The sequence below is a fragment of the Equus przewalskii genome, chromosome 4, assembly GCF_037783145.1.
Source record: "Equus przewalskii isolate Varuska chromosome 4, EquPr2, whole genome shotgun sequence".
Taxonomy (NCBI): domain Eukaryota; kingdom Metazoa; phylum Chordata; class Mammalia; order Perissodactyla; family Equidae; genus Equus; species Equus przewalskii.
The window spans coordinates 100106657-100127169 of NC_091834.1; the positions used below are offsets into that span (position 1 = coordinate 100106657).

Sequence of the window (20513 nt, forward strand, 5' to 3'; positions counted from 1 at the left end):
CACGTCAGCCAGATGCCAACTCTTCCAGCCGCTGCCACTTCACCTTTTCCTAGTTACTTGAGTCCCCTCTGAGGAGGGAGAAATGGTGCTCTGGAGGTGTCTCTGGTATACCTTTGTTCAAATGAAATTGTTTATAGTGTTTGGGTAGTTCTGCTTTCTTAGTTGCTCAGTCATTCTTCCTTTCATCAGTTTTTTATTTAATGGTGTGGGGACCTGGAATTGGCCACCCCAAGATATGTCTCTTTGGCATCAGGATTATTTGAGGCTGATTGCTTTTGATAAACTGGGACAGGGAAGGAGGCTCTGAGGAATGGAACTTGCCCTTTGTTAGGACACGTTTACATTTGTCAGGTAAATCTCTATCTGTAAAACGTGCCTCCCTCTCTGTACCAGGAAGAAGAAAGGAGATGACCTTCTCTCTAAAAACTCTTAATCAATACCAAAGGCAAGGACTTAAATCTGCATTTTATTGTGCTAGTCTGGTAACCTCCTGTAACTGACTTCCCTCCCCCTCCCAACGTTGGCATTTCTTAAGGATTAAGCATCTTTCCTTAGGCTAGGAACTGATTGCTGCGCTCACCTGTGACCACCCAGCTCCAAACAATAGACTTGCCACCTGCTACACCCACCGAGACAGCAGACCACTACCTGCTGTGTCCATCAAGCGCTGTGCTGACAGGGCAATCTTGTGACTATTGTGGGAGGGACATTTCAATCACATGTGAAACACCCTGTTTGGGGGTATATAACCACTATGTGCACCCCATTTCGTCAGTGCCCTTTCTTCCTTCGGGAAGAAAGGCCCCGGGCCATGGTTCCTCATAAAGCTTTGTTTAATTTTCTCTTGCTATTCTGTCTCATGTGAATTTAATTCATTCTCCAGCCAGACAAACCCCCATTTGGGAAGAGGAAATGTCTTCCTCCCCTACAATAGCTACCCTACAAAACCATATATTATGTTACCAGGGCTTAAGGATAACTCTCATTTGTGTGTCTTGAATGGAAATTGTTTTTTAAAAGTCAGTAAGGAGATGAAGACACAGGTAGCAGACAGTTTTGAATGCCAGTGAGCAGGGAGCAGAGAAATGAGAGAAGAGAAGAAATGGACAAAAGGGCAAACGTGGATATGAGTCTGTGAGGAGCCAACTGGCTGGAGATGTTAGAACTGTAAGGTTAGCTCTCACTCTCAGTCTAGCTGGGGGAGGTTTGCTCCTTCCCCCTTAGGAATTCACCCCTGTCCTAAAGTGGGCTCAGGAGAAAAGCCTCAGGATTTATTGACTTGCTGTTTACCGGGTTAAGAAAGAGAAGCCCTTTCGCATCCTCCCCCACTCGTTGGCCAAGCCCTTGGACAGTGACTGTACATGATACCAACGCCATCAGTTTAGTAGTGATTAATAAGATGTGCTGAATGTTTATTTTGCTCTCAGCACTCTGCTAAATGCATTTCGTGGATTATCTCCTGTGATTCTCAATACCCTTGAAAGAAGTCTCATTGTTATTCTATTGCACAAATGAAGAAATTGAGATTTAGGAAGATCAAGGAATGTATCCAAAGTCACTCAGTGGGTGTGGGTGATGGAGCCAGATTGTCTGATTCCGGAGCCTGCACGTGGACCAGTGCTCAGCAGTTTCTCCAAGTGACAGACTGGCCAGAGCAGCCCCGTGAGTTCGCTTCCTATTATCCCTACCATCCTCCCTTCTCCACCTGCTCCCTGCTCCCTGCTCCCTGCTCCCTGCTCTTGCTACTGCCACCATCACAGAGGGAACTTCAGCATATCACATGTCCAGTTGCTTCCTTACTAATGGTACGAGAAAATCTGTAAGCCCAGACTGTTGACAGGCAGATGAGAAGCAAACTGTGGAGCTCCAAGAGGTTTGGGAATTGGCGTCATGAGAAGGCCGGATGAGGGTGAGAGAGGCTCACAGCAGGGCTGGTTGGAAGTCTGTGGAAACATCAGTTAGATCCCTAGTTCCCTTCCTCCAACCCTCCAGTGTCTGTTCTATTCCGCCCAAGCAGGAGGCGAGAGGGTTATGCTCCAGACACTAGGCACCAAAGAAAATGGAGGTGAAACTCCTTTATTAAGACAGAATGTAGACATGGTAATCTGCATGAATGTGAACCCGTCAGCCTCCTTCCCCTCAGCTCCCAGAACACTGACCGCCACACATATGATCCTCATGAGGAAATTGGAGGAGCCTTCTCTCAAGAAATTGAATGATCTGTGACCAAAAACGTCACAGATACTGACATTTGGGGGCCCTTCAATGAGATAGGGAGCGCTCCACATTGTGGTAGAGACTAAAAATCAACAAATCCATCACCACTCCCAGATCCACAGAGAGTCCAGTCAGAGAGTCCAGTCAGCTTTCCAGTACTTCATTGTTCAGTGTGAATGGATAGGCAAGACTCACTGACCATTTAAGGTAATGTTAGAGACCTCATGAAAGGAGCCCCAAAATAACAGTGGGGTACAAGGGGAATCTCAGGAGAAACAGAGACAATGCAGAAAACCTTCAAAAATAAATTAATATTCTCAGATAAGAGAAGATATTACATTTAAAAAACTCTATAACTGAGTGCCATACAAAAGAGAACCATCAGAGAACAAGAAATAATACTTGGAAATTAAAAATGATTGCTGAAGTAAAAACACCATAGCAATGGGGCTGGCTCAGTGGCACAGCAGTTAGTTTGCACGTTCTGCTTCGGAGACCGGGGGTTTGCCAGTTCAGATCCCACATGCGGACCTATACACTGCTTGTCAAGCCATGCTGAGGTGGCATCCCACATAGAAAGTGGAGGAAGATGGGCATGGATATTAGCTCAAGGCCAGTCTTCCTCAGCAAAAAAGAGGAGGATTGGCAGTAGATTTTAGCTCAGGGCTAATCTTCCTCAAAAAAAAAAAAAACCCCACAATAGTGGTGTTGAAAATAAAGCTGAAGGACTATCCAAGGAAGTAGAACACAAAGAAAAAAGATCAAAATTAGGAATGCAAAGGAACAAAAGAAGTAAAGATAAATCTAAAACTAGTAGATGTTTAAGAAAGGGGAATTGGAGAAATTATTCAAGTTCCAGACCTGATGTGGGGCAAAGATCTACACAAAGGCAATCGTATGAAGTTTCAGCTACGGGAATTAAAGAAAAGATCCTGGGAGTCTCCAGAGAGAAAAAAATATAAGTTATGTCGGAGAAAAAGTTTCCCTCAATCTTCTTAGGGCCCCTGGCTGGATCTAAAACTTAGACTGACAGAGTCACAGGAGAAAAGCATATGAATTTATGTAATATAAGTTTTAGATGACATGAGAGCCTTCATGAGGAAATGAAGACATGAAGAAATGGTTAAACTTGAGTGTTTTTGTGCTCTGTTTGATGAAGAGTGGAAAGTCATGGAAGGAGATGATAGGACAAAGATCACACACTAAATGAAGTAAAGAAGGGCCACCCTAGCACGCCTGTTCTTCTCAGTCTTCTCTGTGTTGCTCATCCTTGGAGATTCCTTCAGCTTGAAATTTTCAATATCCCAAGGTATCGTGCTTTGGGGTAGCGTGCCCTGAACCCCAACAGCTGCATACGAGATGCAGTCATCAGAAAGCATTAGCTTTCTCAATAGCAATGCTGAGAGCTTGAAGATGGTGGGGAAATGCCTTTAAAACTCCATGGGAAAATCATTATAATTGCATTCAGAAAAGCAAATAGAGACTCTCTAAAATGCATAAATTCATAAATAATCTACATAAGTATATTTTAGAAATACAGGGATATAAGCAAAAGTTAAAAGTGTAGAAGGAGTTGTCGCTAAGAAGTTGGGTTTGGCATGGGGAGGGGGAAGCAGGGAATTGCATCTTGCTGTATCCCTTCTAGCACCACTTGACTTTTAAAACTCTGTAGAATGTGTAATACTTTGTTAGAAACTAAAATTAGACTTAAAATTAATTACTTCCCATTAGAAAATATCCTTAGACATTTTGAAGTCAGAATCCCATACCAAATAATTGTTCACGAGATTAAAGTAAATGGCTGTTAAGGAATCTGGATGAGTATGTGATACTGCGTTTTCTGCTCCTGAATCACTGAGGTGTGAAGTGATGATGACTGTCAGCAAGGCCAGCTTTGCTGCCCCAGCCCTGCTCTCCTGCACTGGCTGGAGGTACCTCCCTGGTTCCTCTTGCAACCTAAGAAGAGCCCAGGCCTTGCCCAGAGAGTATTTAAAAAGCTTCCCACACGAACAACTCGTTTTCAACTTTGCAGTGCCTTCAACGTCACCCAGTTTGGCCTAGCCTTTGACTATGGCTGCCCTGGCCCTTGGCTGGCGCCCTGGCCCCTTTTCACCTGTCTCATTATTCTGTTACTGTTGAGTGGGCCCTCCAGTCTCAGATATTTATCTCTGTTCTGCTTCACACTTTCCTTCTCAGTTTCCAACCTTGCCCCCTTCTGCCTGGCCACACTGGCGGTCCCTGCCGCCTGCTGCAGCACCAGCGCTTGCCATTCAGTGAGTCTCTTATTTCCAACTTGGTATTCTCCTCCAATGTCACTTCACCCTCCATGGCACTGACCTTGATAGCAAATTGCAGCTATTTCAATAACCTTAAGGTTATGAGACCATCAGTCTTACATTTTTCAATGAGGTCTATAGGGAATAATAGAAATTAGGTCATGGATAAGGAAAATGGTGTGCTAGTGGAAGCAGCGTCCAGTTATCAGTAGGTACTAAAATAACATTAGCCTTTATTTATATTTATTTAGTATCTTCAATACCCCAGTTACTATAAAGTAGGTTTTGTCCCATGAGGACTTTGCATATGGAGTGGAATTGGGTACAACTGAGAGGGGCAGGCTATCACTTACCCAGTGACTTAATAATTATTTATTGAGTACTAACTATGCTCTGGGGCCAAAGGTTACAGAGATGAACTGGTTTTCTCCCAGCTTTCAAGGAGCTTCCGGTCAGTAGGGAGCAATGTAAACAAACAGTAATAATGCGCTACACTCCTTGCATCATGAAGCGCAATGAACACTGGGAAAAGCATTCATGTTATTTTGTTACAACCAAAATCCCAGAAATTGGGCAACAGACTCATCAGAACAGGCCTCATAGAAGTTCTTCACGGTCTGAAGCAGCAGCATCGAAACTTTCTTATTGTGTTCCCTGCTCATTGAAGCCTTTAGGCCCATAGCCCAAAAAGCATGTTTACCTCTAAATTCCATCCTTGTACGACTGTAGTCAGATATGATGTACATTATAAAGTATAACTAAAATAGACATTTTCAAGGATGACTTTTAAAAAATAATAGAAGCTCCTCTGTTGTGCCTCCATGGCTCTGCTTCAGCACCTCCTGAGTAGATACCTGGACTCTGACACCACCAGTCAGGTCCAGAGTAGAGTCCTCACTGTTGGGTCAAGAATCGGAACTTTGTCAATTCATCCAGAGATTTGGGGCAGCCCACAAGTGACAACTCCAAATATATCATGTGATAATCCAGCATTTCCAAGAGGATGCCTGCGCACCACCATTTGTACACGGCAAAATTTCCCCATGAATATGTCCATTCAAGAGACCAAATTAGATTGAAGTTGCTTAGTGAGCATAGAATTAGAACAAATGGGATTGTGGTCTATTGGGAGATTTCATCAAACTAGAATAACTGATTGAACTGCCCTTCTCTTCTCTGGGGATATTTCTGTCTGAATAACCCATGCTAGACCTCAAAAAACACTGACATATTTTACTTGAGCTTTCTTTTTGCTAGAATCATTTAGACCACTGCCCTTCTGTTAACACATCACCACCTCAGAAAATCAGAATGCACTTGGTTGGATTGAAATTTCTAAATGTTAATTACTTTCGTGTCACGGGGATACAGCCTAAGGAGAAGGAATTGCTTTGCTTCAGGCTGAAGTTTGGCTGGGGACTTTAATCCTATTGTCTCCTAGGTTGTTACAGGGCTCTCACCCAGTTAGAAGGAGCTGAATCCTGCTGGCCCAGGGGACTGTCTTCATTCGCTCCTAGGACTCTGGTTGGCGAGAGTATCGCAACTTCTAGTTTGACTTAGGTTTTATCTCAAAACACATTCCTCTTCAGCCAGCTGGTGAAGGAGAGCCTGAAGTCTTCTCCTTATATGTGAAGGCAGATCTCGAGCCAGGAAGATACTCAGCCCTCAGATGATAGCATCTTAAACGATAGTTACAATTCTTTCTTATCAGGTATTATTCTAACCAATGTCATTTAATATTGTTCTTCCCAAGAGGAAACTAGTCTATTTTTCTCCTACTGAAAGCTATGATATTGCAATTTAAAAAAATAACTTAAAACTACACTAAGACTTTTGGAACACCTTAAACAGTAGATTCCACCACCACTGTTTTGACCTTAATGAAGAAATTCACAAACATATTTTACACTGACTTACTGGTTATATATGGCCATTCGCTCACCTAGATATCCCTATGTCCTAGATATCTCTAAGAACAAAAACAAATAGCGTTAATTTAAAAAAGGAGGTATTTCAATATCTCATAATACAGCAACATTATATATTTAATCTAGAATTATGGCTTAAGTATAGCAGTACCGACACAAAGTTAATTTTATTTAAGAATAGCAGTTGAACTTAATATTGCATATGTGTGTAATTTGCATAAAAGAAAGTGAAAAAACAGTATCCAGAAACTAATAGAGTGGATTTAGTTGATTCGTTGTGTTCTTCGAAAGAAAAACACAACAAAAATCAGTTTTTAAAAGAACAAATATTTTAGGTGTTAAAAGAAAATTTTCCACATACAATTTACTGACCTAGTAGGCTTTTTTTGGGGCTATTCATGCCTTGGGCAGCATCCAGTCTAGCAGGTAGAAAGCAGCTCCAAAGAGCTGTACAAGCTGCAAGATTTTTATAGGCCCAAGTGAGCAGGAAGAAGGAAGTTATTGGGCATTTGCTGATTGGTTAGAGAGGGTTACTTCCCTCATATGGAGCAAAGGGAGGCTTTGGAGCTGGTCAGGAAACTTGTGCTGAGCAGGCCAGTGCCGATTGGTTGAGCTAGGTCTTCCTTCTGGGAGAGTCAAGCATAGAAACTTTAAGTTTTGGCTTGCTGGCCTGGCTTAGCATGAGAGACTCCATCTTGGGTCTAATCTGGTTACTTTAACATAGGTTTAGTATTAAAGATAAAGGCTTTAGTAACCGTTTTAAAGCACGCCCATGTATTTTAGTCCTTAGCTGTGACAGTAAATGTACTCAGAAATGTGAACATTAAAAAGGAATTTCTCAGACCAGCCGGTGGTGTCGTGGTTAAGTTTGCATGCACTGCTTTGGTGGCCCAAGGTTCACAGGTTCGGATCCCAGGCATGGACCTGCACACTGCTCATCAAGCCGTGCTGTGGTGGCATCCCACATACAAAATAGAGGAAGATTGGCACAGATGTTAGCTCAGGGACAATGTTCCTCACCAAAGACAAAAACGGAATTTCTCCCCTGGAGGTGAAGTTGAGAGTCAGCTCTTGGTCTCATGATAAATTCTTGGTCCATCTGTTCCAATGGGATGTGAGTCATCCAGTTTGGTGTTTCTATTTTGTCCTGTGAACTGTTTTTCTCCTGGGGACACTGGCTACTATCAGGCAATGGGGAGTGGGGGTGAGTGAGGGCGGGAACAACCACGTCTTCTCCATGAGCTCAGGGTGGAGGCTGATTGAGAGCCCTTAGCGGGGCTCAGCTCAGCACTCCCCATCCTCTGAAACACCCCACAGGTCAGAGCGTCACCTGGAGGCCCAGAGAGGAAGAAGTTGAGGAGGAGAGCCCTGTTCTACAGCAACTCACCTCTGGGGGTTTGAGCAGGAGGGATGGGGAAATGACGAGCCTGGCCCGGTCATCCCTCCTTTTTCTCAGCTCCTCACTTGCACAGGGTTTCTGCATCCCCAAGTTGTATTGCTGCAGCACCGCACCCAGAGTCTGGGTGGCTGCTGACTGGAAGCAGGCACTGCTTATTCCAAGGCAAAGGTAGACGAGAAGCGAAAGCAGAATACCAAGGACCCCATTGCTATCCATCCCTCTAGGTCTAGACCAGGTGCTTTCTGCAGCAAACCAAAGCTGCCAGTACATTTGCACAAGTTCAAGATAGCCACCCGCCACCCGCCAAAGACAGTGACCCCAGAGGCTTCTCTCCATTTTCTCCTCTATTGGCATTTACTCCCTAGCTTCTATCCAGGACTGCTCTTGGTAGGAACCCCAACTATCAATCTTTAATAAAATATTTTATATGTATACACACACATGTAACTGTTGGAAAGTCTAAGATACGTTTGTAAGGGTTTGGTGCAATGTGGTTCAGCAGGATGAAAGTAAACAAGGGCTATTGCTAATGGAAATTAATTAAAACTCAAGAAATGGATATCTACCATGATCAGTTACCGTGGTTTTTTTTTTTTTATTTCCACAGGGAATTATTGGAATGCTGCCTCTTTCCCAAACCCATCATCCTACCTGCACTTCTCTACTTTCCAAGGGGAAACCAGTGCTGATATTTCCTTCTACTTCAAAACATTAATCCCTCGGGGAGTGTTCCTGGAAAATCTGGGAAACACAGATTTCATCAAACTCGAGCTGAAATGTGAGTATAAGCTCTTTGTCAACTCACGAATAGTCACTTCTTTGTCACTTCAACCTGGACTTAGCCATGATTATGAAATTTCATTTGATTCGAACATCAGTGGTTTCATTTGTTTCAAGAATGGTGCTAGAAGGCAAATATACAAACTTGAGAGAGACCTGGGTCCCTGTCCTCAGAGTGCTCACAAGGAAGCAGGCTCATACAGATTCCCAAGCAATGCTATCCCAGGAAGATGAGAGAGAATATATCGCCCTACTAATATGGGAGTAGAACATATATTTAAAGTTTTTGTGTGTGTGTGTGTGTGTCTCCTTTTTCCCAGGAGACGGGGTTAAGAGTAGACAGAGCATTGTGGAAAGTGATCAGGAATAGAGAATAAGAGAGTAGGGTAAATAACACAAAGGCAAATAGGGATAATGAAAATAAACATCTGTAGGAGTTAGTGAAGCAGCATAGACAACAGTGTTGGTGTCATTCAACGAAACTTCAAGTCTGCAGCTCTCCAGAAGAGGCTCCCCCATCCACATACCCTCTAAAGGTCTAAGTTCTGGTTTTACTTAGCCAAGGATATGGAAACTAACAGAACCAGAGCAAGAGCAGATGCCGCCTAGCTCAGCTCAGCTTACCTTGGATCCCAAAGACCCTTCTGAGGTCATGGGGTTTGGGGGATGCCATCTGTGGAAGATAGGGGTTCGCTGGATCTGAGAAGTGCAGTTTTCATCCTACCAGGGCCAGTTTGTGCCCGGGGCATAAGTTCGGCTTTAGGAATTTACAATCCACAGACTTCCAGGTTTGCTGAATATTTGCAAACACCAGGCTCTCCTGGCTATTCAGAAGAAGACAGAATCAGCAAGACGACAGAAGCGACCAGGAAGGAAAACCAATCAGTGTCCCCACGTCCCTCCACAATATCTTGGTTCCTGCTCCCGACATCAGAAGTCTTCCTCCTAGACTGTGCCCTTTATCTCAGTGTTTATGTTACTGGGTGTGATCTGAGAATGGTCCCAAACCCATTTCCCAAAAATATATGATGGAGTACTTTTCTCCCTTTGTAGTTATAATTATGCAATGTGTTCTTTTAAAAGGGGGATCTCAGGTAACTGTCTTTCTGTTGAAATCCTTCGGGATTCTTTTTGTAAAATGGTAGACAGTGGTAGAGTAAAAAGTGCACAGACTTTGAAATTCACATTCTCAGGTTGAAATCCAAGTCATTGAGTAAATTGCTTAATCTCTGACTCTCAATTTCTTAATCTGTAAAATGAGGATGCTAATTTGTGGCAATTGCTGTGATAGTAGAATAAGGATATTCATAAAGCACTTATTTCAGTGTCTAGCAGTTACTGTTATTATCATCTTCCCGAGGATACTCATTGTAGATCAGACTGAGCCAGATCTGATTGAAAGAGAGACTGAGGACATTCTAGCCTCGAATTAAAAAATAAATAAATAGAAATCTTCGCTTTACTGAATTATGAGTTGGAATTATTTAAAAGGGATTTTCACTTTTCATAGTTAAATTAATTGAATCAAACTATTTTCTGACTTCCATGTTAGTTGGATTATATTTTAGAAATATGGCAAAAAAAAAAATTTTGACAATTCTATATTTGAGTACTTCTATAGGTGTCTATAAAATTGCTTGGATTTGCCCTGTCCTTGTTTGTAAACCCACGCCTGGGTTGGAAAGAAGCTGAACCAGATATAGGAGGAACAGGTGTTTCTCCTCAGCACTTGTGTAGTAGAATTTCCCTTATTTCTGATTATGAAGAGTCTTCTGAGAAGTTTTCAAAGTTTTCCCAGTCTTTTCACAGTATGAAAACTCTGTGGCAGAGAGTGAATTATAGCCCTGTTTTGTGACATAGCTTGCTTTTGGTAAAGAAATGTGGGACATTCAAGGCACAGGTGAGAATCTAGGGCTCCCCCCACCCCCCCCACTCCCCACCCAGCCTCCGCCAGGAGTCCTCTGGAGCTTCTAGTAACTACTAACCAGGAAATAACCTTTTTAAGATCCCCCAAATGGCAGAAATATCAAATGCTTGTCATTATGTAACATCTCCATGGGGGTTCAATGGAGCTTTATGGGGGGAAAAAGGCAGATTTCTGTATTTCAAAAAAAACTTCTTCAAAATAAACAAGAAGTGATGCTTTCATGAAGAAGGTGGAGAAAAAATGGCCATGACTGAGGCTTGCTGCTGCCCCACTTGTCACATTTTTCTAGTGAGACTCTTCTCTGTGGGATTCATGGGGAACTGGGTAGAGATGGAGAATTCTCTCAGGCTCATTTCTTCCTTAGGCTGATTAGTCACTCTGCAAACTTAAAGGTTTTCACAGCCATGGCTGGCTACCAGAGGAGGCTCAGGAAAGACAGTTCCTGAAGGCAAACTTTTTAAAACCGTCTCTACCTTTTTCCTCTTTAACATGTTAGGCCTTCTGATCTCTTTCTGATAGGAATTCCAATTTTGTTTCTCTGTGTGTATCTCAAGGAATTTTGTCACAGTTCACACCTACGTGGTGATGTCCAGAATAACATTTCTGTTAATTAACCACATTGTGCCCTTCTGTCAGAAGTGGAAGATTCTTGACCCTAAGAACAGAAAGTCAGTTACACTTAGTCAATGAGAAATCATCAACATCTTAATGTGCAAATAAAAAAGCATATGTGACAAAATTAGAGTGATCTTCCTCATTAGCACACTTTAAAGGTAAAAGTTTAAGGCTATATTTCACTTATTTGTTACCTGTATGTATTCATTCATTCAATGAGTATTTACTGAGTACTTGTTATGTCCCAGAAGTTGTGCTATGTGCTGAGGGAACACACTCAAATCAAGCATGGTTTCTTTCCCTCAAAGATCTGTTTGTTTTGGAAAGCAGACAGTAAATCAGTAGTTATGAGAATAATTAAAATATCTCAGCTTTATTCAAACTCACTATGTCTCAGACCCCGTTGTAGGGACTTTACATAAATCATCTCACTTATTGTCCTAACCAGTCTTTGAAGTGGGCACCACCATTAACAGCTCTATTTTACAAAGGAGGAAACTGAGGCACAGGGTGAGTAAGTTGCCTGGCCGAGGTCACACAGCTAGGAAGTGGCAGAGCTGGTGTTTGACCCCAAACACTTGTTATTTGTCCCAGAGTCATTGCTGTTAACACTATACCACACTGCCTCCCAGTGACATCGAGAGAGAGGGCTGAGAGCACCAAGTAGGAATAGTTAAAACTGACTGGAGTGACAAGGAGTGCTTCCTGGGGAATGCAACGCTTTAATTAAATCTTGACGGACGAGCAGGAGTCAATGGGGTGAAGAAGGTGGGGGAAGAATAGGGATCAGGATGGGAAGACGTTACGGGATGAGAACACCAGTGAGTGAAGGTGTTGGGCACTGAAGCTAGGACTCAAGAGGGAACAGATACAGCCAGGAACCCGGTGCACTTGGGAGCGGACAGCTAGGGCTAGAAGGGTAGGCAGGGGGCAGGGCATCAATGTGCTCTGTGCTGGGGGTGGAGTTGACTTGACTTGACCCTGAAAGTCACAGTGAGAAGGGGGCATGTCACAATCAGGTTTGCACTCACCAGAGAAAAGGTGCAAAGCCAGAAAAGCAGCAATGGGGCCTGTGCTAAGATAGCAGCAGAGTGAATGGAAAGAGAGCAAGACAGCCATGAAGGGGTGTAGATGTGAGAGATATTTAAGAGGTAGAGTCCGCAGATTCTAACAAGACGTTATGTGAGAGTGAAGTGGAAGAGTGGCTTCAAGAATGAAGCCAATGTTTCCGGTTTTGATGATTCTGTAGGTGGAGCACATTTTACTAAGGAGAATGGCGTTTGAGGGCAAAATGCAATCTACATTTTGAGCTTGAGCATCTGCAGGTTATAGGAGCATCTATCTGAGTGGACGCATCTAGAGGATACTATGTATACAACTCTGGAGCCCAACAGAGAGGTCTGAGTTAGAAATACAGTTTGGGAGTCACCATCACTTAAAGAATCATCAGGAAATAAATATTTGGTGCCTTTGGCATGGATGAGATTGCCCAGAACAAATGTGTAGAGAGAGGAAAGAAGATGTCCAAGAATGGAAACCACATTACTGGAGAGAAGGAGGAAAGCTAGCTCGTAGAAGACTGGCAGGGAAGTAGGAAGACAGTGGTATCCCAGGGACGAAATGAAGAAAGAACTTCAAGAACCAAAAAGGACTGTTCAACACTGTTGAGAGGTCACTAAAATAAGGACATAATGTGCCTATCAGGTTTAATATGTAGACGTCATTGTCAAAAAGGAACACAGTGCCTGGGGTGAGTGGACAGGGATATGGAGATCAAGGGATGATGGTTTTGTTCATTGTTCTTGTTGTTGTTGTAAATGGTAGGAACTTGGCATGCATATATAATAAAGAGAAAAATACGCTAAAGAAGGTGAGACTGGAGATATGTGAGAGAAAGGGACTGGCTGAAGGAGTGAGGTCCCCAGGAGGTGGGAAGAGTGAGACCCAGGATCAGAAGATCTGAAGGGACTGAGGGGAACAGGTCACAGTAAAGACAAGAGCATAAGCCATGGACTAGTATAGTAGATCCCTTTCCAAATCAGAAGCGATTTTTTGGTTTTTTTGTTTTTGTTTTCTTATTGTTTTGTCAGTATTTTTGAGATGACAGAGGAATATTATTTTAAAAAATTAACTAACCATGGAAATATCCATTTATTTTTTAAGAGTTACCCCTAACTAGACCTCTTTAGATCCCTTTCCTGACCAAAATGGTGATGATGACCTGGTCCCATCATCAGGCCACCACTTAACTGGACACCTGCTGTGTCAGAGGCAATGGGGTAGATCCTGGAGATTCTAAGGTGAAGACAAAAGAACCCAACGCTCTCCCCTAGGGCGGGAGACAAACACTTCAGTAACAGTATGGATACGTATCTTCTATTGAAAGTTTCCTATGGCCAGGCACTGTTCTAAAGCTTTTACAGGTGTTAACATTTTCAGGTTTCACAACAACAAGTTTTATCCACATTTTACACATAAGGAAACTGGGGCACACAGGTTACACAGCTGATTCCAGATACGGTGCTTATGGTCATCAAAAATACAATAAGTAAATTACAACAATAGGCATGAGTATTATAAACATCCAGTGGAGAGGTACATAACCCATCCTGGGAAGAGGAAGATGAGATGATACCTGAACTGGGTCATAAAGAACAGCCAAAGAAGTTGGCTAGATGAAGGCACAGGAGGAAAGAATTCTAGGAGGAGGGACAATGCAAACCAAAGCATAAACAAAAGATTAGGCATGGGGAACATGATGGGTGTTCAGGAAACTGCAAGCGTTTGGTTCTATTAGAGTACAAAGTGTGACACAAGTAGTGGAGAGTTTTAGGCAAGGCTCAGACTGATTCTAAATATTCTAATTATTTCGACCACTATTTATTGAGCGCCTACTATGTATGTGCCAAAGGAGAGCACAGGAAGAATTAGACATAGTCCCATCCTACAGTACATACAATCTAGTGGGAGAACCAGTATATAAAACAATATTTCAGGTACGATGAAATAAATATTAGAGGTGCAAGCAATATACTGTGGTTACCCAGGTGAGGCAATAATTACATTTGACTGGAGAGTCAGAAAAGGTTTCTTCAAGAATGTATCATTTTAGCTGAGCCTTCAAAATAAGTGGGAAAGAGCATTTGAGGCTCTGGATGGCAAAGGAAGAACCCTACAGAGTCATAGATGGCATGGACACATCAGAAAGGGGTGGCTGCATCTTACACTGATGCGGCGAGGGATATGGAACACTGTACATTGTAACCCCAGGGCCGGAACAGTGCCTGACACATGGTAGGTGCTGAATAAGCATTTGCTGAGTGAATGAAATGAATGAATGCGGTGTTAGCCTAAACGCAGAACCACGGAAAATCTAGGTGCAGAAGATTACCATGATTGACGGGCTGGTGAGCAAAACGATGACAAAGAATACAGTGAAAGGGGGAAGAACAGATCATGGGTGGTGAAATTTTGGAATTCAAGATTTCACAGGAAAGCAGCTTGGATGATAAGAAGGTCTAAGAAGCATAGTCTGGCCATACAAGTGGGATTCTAGATTGTATGAAAAGGCAGTGGGGAAAGTCAGGGAACTGGGAGGCCAGAGTGTTGGCTGGTCATCCACATCACTGTTGATGTCCCTAGTGGTGATGGCAATGGACGGAGTGGACAGGGAGCCTGTGAGCCAAATGTTACAGTCCTCAGGTTCAAAGGATGATAGAAACAAGAATGGGGCGAGGGTCTGTCACAGGAGGATGCATTGCTGAAGGAAGGTTCTGGTGCCACAGAATGGAAGAAGCACTGAGAAATGAAGGATATGCCCGGCTGCCCTGCTGGCCCCAAGATATGGGCCACTGGGGAAAGCCGTTGCAGTACTGATGGTTACATTTCCCTTAAAATAAACTGGAATCAGAGGAAGGAAGCCTTTGGAAGTACTTGATGATAAATAGTGACCATAGCATTTTAATTTTAGTTTAACAATTTAAAAGAGATTTCAGAGGACACAATGGGAAATTTTTGAAGGGGATGTTGACTGGCTAGGAAACATTCAGGAAAAGCAACCAGAAATTATTGTAATACTTCATCATAAGTTTCCATGTTGACCAAGTTTGAGCTTTTTAAGATGTCAAGATGACTCGGAGAAAATATTTTCATCTAGCAGGCATATCTCCACAAAAATGTGGAGGCAGCAGTCTAATGTCCTGCTAATCTTAGGAAAGAGTATTAAGGAAAAACTTTCATTTTCCAAGGTGCAGCGTTCTGCAATACAAACGCTCGAGAAAGTCACAGAAGAAAACATTCTGCAATATACAGAAACTGATAAATCGGAAGAAATAAACTAATGGCAATTTATCTTCCACTATTTCAGAATTGGAACAACTTTTTATATTAAAGGAGCTTCTCTTGCGTAGACATGAGGAATGTCTAATTCCACTTGACTGGCCTGTTGTGTCATTGGGGTATTATTTAGGGTGTTTTTTCTTTTATATATATTGTGAGTTTCTATTAATACAAATCAGGGGTCAGTGTCTGGACTTTTTCTTTTAATTATCCAAGGCAACTTAGGTTATCAACATAGATTTAGGAAGAATTTTAGTGTTTCTACTACTTTGCAAATCTAACTATGAGCTCAATTTGTATTAAAGATTTGGGATCTAAAGAATGATTCTGACTTGGTCACTACAATACATAAGAAAAAACATTACCTGTCCAAAAATATTTTTTAAACATGTATAGCAACACCATTGTGATTTTTTTTAATTTTAAAAAATTTCTATAGCTTCTGATTTAAAATTTTCAATTTCAAATATAGACTCAAAAAAGGTGAGATGTAGGGGCTGGCCCTGTGGCCGAGTGGTTAAGTTCGTGCGCTCTGCTGCAGGCGGCCCAGTGTTTCGTTGGTTCGAATCCTGGGCGCGGACGTGGCACTGCTCATCAAACCACGCTGAGGCAGCGTCCCACGTGCCACAACTAGAAGGACCCATGATGAAGAATATACAACTATGTACCGGGGGGCTTTGGGGAGAAAAAGGAAAAAAAAATTAAAAATAAATCTTTAATAATAATAAAAAAAAAGGTGAGATGTAAATTAAAGATGAAATGTATGCTATATTAAAGCTATTTAATATATTAGCTGTCTGCATTTATTAAATGTTAAAAGATATGCAAATAATTGGTAAATAACAAAGTCAAATTGCATTTACGCAGATTTCTTTGCCAGTCTTACTAAAGGGACAGTTATTTGAGCATATGGCATAGCTGCCCTAGAGTTATAAGGATAGAATTTAGAGTAGGATGTCCTCCTGATAGGAAGTTACCTTAGATGTTACCTTAGATGTCACTGATCTACCCATGTCTGCCAATTTGGAAATTTCTAGAAGTTGGGAATTCCTCTTAAGTTGGTCAGAAGGAGTCATCTCTCTACAGAACTTGTGGTCCTGCCTTTCTTTCTCCATACTCCAGAGGCATCTTTAGAAGACCACTCCCCTATTGAAATTCTGCCCACATGAAAGATTTTTTTTTTTTACTGCAACTACATTTAAAATATAAAACATAAATAAAACCGAAGTCTTTCGTTTTCCTAAAAATGACAAAACTTCTGCAAAACAATTAATTCGGTGAATTGCCTGGAAAATAATAGGCACCCTCATTAAAGAGCATCTTTGCACGGTGTTTATCTGCATAGAATATATGTTGTATGTCATTGCTATAGAGAAATGCTAAAGTTTCATAGAGATTTTTTCTGATGGAAGTTTTCCTCTCACTCATCTTCTCTGATTCTAACGTTTTCTAGATTATTTATTGAGTGTGGTTGACCACAAAATCTTTCCCTTCAAAAAGTTGGCATGTTAAAGTGTCAAAAAAACAATTACTAGAATCACCCTGCCTATGGCCAGCTGGAAGACAACAGGCATTCCAGGAGGAGAAGAGATTAAAGATGCTTGAATTCATTCCGTCTTATCTGAGACAGAGATGGGAGAAAGAATGTGCTAGTAGTACTCAATATTAAAAACATGGATTAGTGAGAAAAGTAGAAATTATATATGGATTTATAATAAAGTTAGAGACCTTGCATCTGCTATTCTAGACATTAATAGTGTCTCTGCAGGCTTGATATTTTTATAAAACCAAATCCTTCAAGAAGGGAGAGTTGGTGCCATCATCAGTTAGTGCATGTTACCAATGCTGAAGAATTGATTCAACTAAGGATGACACTTGGGACCAATTAATTCAAAGCTGGTTAAAAAAAGAAGAAGATACAATAAATCAGGGAGTAGAGCTTCATTTAAATATAGTGACTGGAGAAGATTACTTGAAATAGCTCAAAACCAAGAATATCTCAAAAGGCCAAAGAGAACTGTTAAGTACAACCATGCTAGGTTTTTACAAATCATCAGACAAATACCTAAATCAAAACCATGTGACAAAACAATGGCTAACTGAATATCAACTGGAAACCTTACAGAAACAGTTCTTTACAAATCAAGAGTTCAGGGAGTTATCTTTTTAAAGACACATTTTGCTCAAATTACAAGATAAGTTTTTTTTTTTTTTTTGAGGAAGATTAGCCCTGAACTAACATGTGCTGCCAGTCCTCCTATTTTTGCTGAGGAAAATTGTCCCTGAGCTAACATCTGTGCCCATCTTCCTCTATTTTATATGTGCGACACCTGCCACAGCATGGCTTGACAAGTGGTGGGTAGGTCAGCACCCGGGATCCAATCTGGCAAGCCCCAGGCCCCCGAAGCGGAGCACATGAACTTAACTGCTATGTCACCAGGCCGGCCCCACAAGATAATTTTTTGTAGCAGTCAAAATAGGAACTTTGATAGCCAGCCCTGATAGCCTAGTGGTTAGAGTTCAGCACGCTCCTCTTCCAAGCCCAGATTTGTTTCTCAGTCATGGAACCATGCCATTCATCTGTCACTTCCCATGCTGTGGAGGAGGCTCATGTAGAAGAAGTAGAAGGACTAACAACTAGGATATACAACCTTGCACTGGGGCTTTGGAGAGGGAAAAAAAAGGGGGGAAGATTGGTAAAGATGTTAGCTCAGGGCAAATCTTTCCTTGCAAAAAAAACAAATAGGAACTTTGAGGGCACAAGGAGAAACATAAGGGCTTACATGAAATCTAATATAGGACTAAGGTCATAGCTAAAATATATTCTTCTTAAATACTCTCGGGAAAGAAGACTTGTTTCTATCTCTATCATATTCAGTTTTACCTTTTTAGCTTTTATTTTCTAGTTTAGGTAGAAACTTCCCAATATGCAAAGGGACTGTGTTCTAGGAGCTTCTGAACTGGTTATTTGGAAGCTGAAATGTATTTTCTTATAGACATAACATTATAGATGGCACTCATATTCCGTGGCTAACCATAAAGAACTTTGTTATTTGTTTGTTTTTTGAGTGTGGCTGAAAAACAGAGCTGCATGAGCCAGCTGAAAGTCTGGGTTCTGGGTTCTGGAAGCCATTCAATGTCAAATAGAAACGTCGAAGAACAAAGATAATTTCTTCCCATGTTCAAAGGTCCAGCTCATCCTTGACGAACTTCCCAATAGGGCAAGTTTCATTGGCCTTTATATTCTAAGCACAGTCCTGCCTCTCCTTCCTTCAGGACCTCAGTTCCACAGGGTTAGTATAGGAGGTGCCTCAGACTTTCACATGTACCAATCTAAAGGCTCCCACGTGGCACCCAGGCGCTTCTCTTTGCTCTAAAACATCATAATTCTATGAGCTACAGAATTCCACTAATTCATTCAAATATAGCATTACAACCTACATATTTTCTGACTATTGTAATGTTCTGATCCAGAGCTGGATGTTGAAAATAGAATAAGACCATTACAACACAATTTATGCCTTCAAAATTCCAGTGGTCTGATGGAGAAGATTTTGAAGAAATTTTAAGAGATTTTAATTTTAAAAAAAAATTTTTAAGATCTCCTCTTGTCTTATAAATAAATGAAAAACCTGTGATAAGTTCATAGGAGATATAAGAGTAGACATATTCTCATTTAGGAATAACATGAGCTGCTGTAACAAATAAAACCCTAGGTTTCAGAGGCTGTATGACAGTCTACTATGCATGTTTCTGTTCCATGAAGATCTTCCTCACAGTCACTTAGAGATCAAGGCTCCTTTCGTCTTGTGGTTCCACTATCTCCTGGAGCTTTGGAGTTTCTAAATCCAGTTGGCAGACAGAGAAAGGGAGGGTGGAGAAGCATTCTCTCTTCTTACCCACTCTGGCCCAGAGGTGACACACACTCCTTTGTTCTCATTCCTTTCGGGGTAGCTAGTCGTATGGCTCCACCTCCATGCCTGGAGACTAGGAAACGCAGCTCCTGGATGGATGGCAGCTTTTCGCGGGTAACTATAGAAAGGAGAAAATAAACTTTTCATGAAAAGTTAGCAGTCTCTGCCACACATACTCGGGCAACCAAAAGGAGTAAGCTTTCGCCGTGCCTAAAGACACTGAGGTAGGTTTCCAGAAGGTTCAGCATTTGATTTGCACTGAAAGATGACAGGCAAATAAATCAGATAAAGGCATTTTTCCAGAAAGTAAACAGCATAGAGAAATGCAAGTAAAGAAAGAAGATCATGGAGAATTTGAGGAGCTTGAAAGAACATAGCTAAAGCCCAGGGACCAGTTAAAAGACATTTTTCTTTAAAGTAATGACCCACTCACACATCTGTGTTAAGAGTTTGACAAAAGAAAGCTGGCTGGACCTAAAGCCTCTTAGGAAATGACTCATTTTATTTGCCTTTGTGGATAGTGTTAAAATGATCAAATTCGGTTTTCTGCATCTCTGAATTTGATTCCTCTGATGAGAACTGATGAGAATGCCAAATGACTTCTCAAGAAGAGTGGTAGATAGTTAGTATTCTGCAGTCTTTCTGGATGAGTGCAACTAGAGCCAATGAATAATAGAAACAGTGTATATCTGTCAAGTGTAATTATAACACTGAATTATGCTCATCTTGCATTCCGATTCCTGTATACATTAGTTTGAACATATGAACATGGTGGCACTTCAGACCTGTGAGGATTTTACTTTGAAAAATAGCATGCCCTTATTTTTAGCCATTTCTAATATGAAAAAAATTCATGTCTTATTCAAAATTGTTTTATGGTAAAGTTTAACTATTTTCTTTCTTTTTTTTTAATCTTCTCAGGTATCTTAAAAATAGGAAAGAAGTAAGAAGGAATGTTTCAATCTAGTTTTAAATTCCGTCTAATTTTCTGTATTTTAATGAAATCCCATTCTTTGCATTTTGATTAAGTAATCTCTCTGATTAAACACATCTTAAAATTATAGAATAGAGTTGCTTACAATGTCACCGACTTTCGCAAAAGTGAAAAGTATCAGGTTG

General features: G+C 41.4%; 1 protein-coding gene across 1 annotated transcript in view; it reads left to right on the forward strand.

Annotated features, from left to right (window-relative positions):
- CNTNAP2 (contactin associated protein 2) overlaps positions 1–20513 on the forward strand; it is a 1871069-nt gene that overhangs the window by 1623094 nt on the left and 227462 nt on the right. Inside the window, exon 16 of the mRNA XM_070616681.1 lies at positions 8428–8598. Within this exon, the coding sequence (XP_070472782.1) occupies positions 8428–8598 (171 nt within the window). The remainder of the gene's footprint in view (positions 1–8427; positions 8599–20513) is intronic.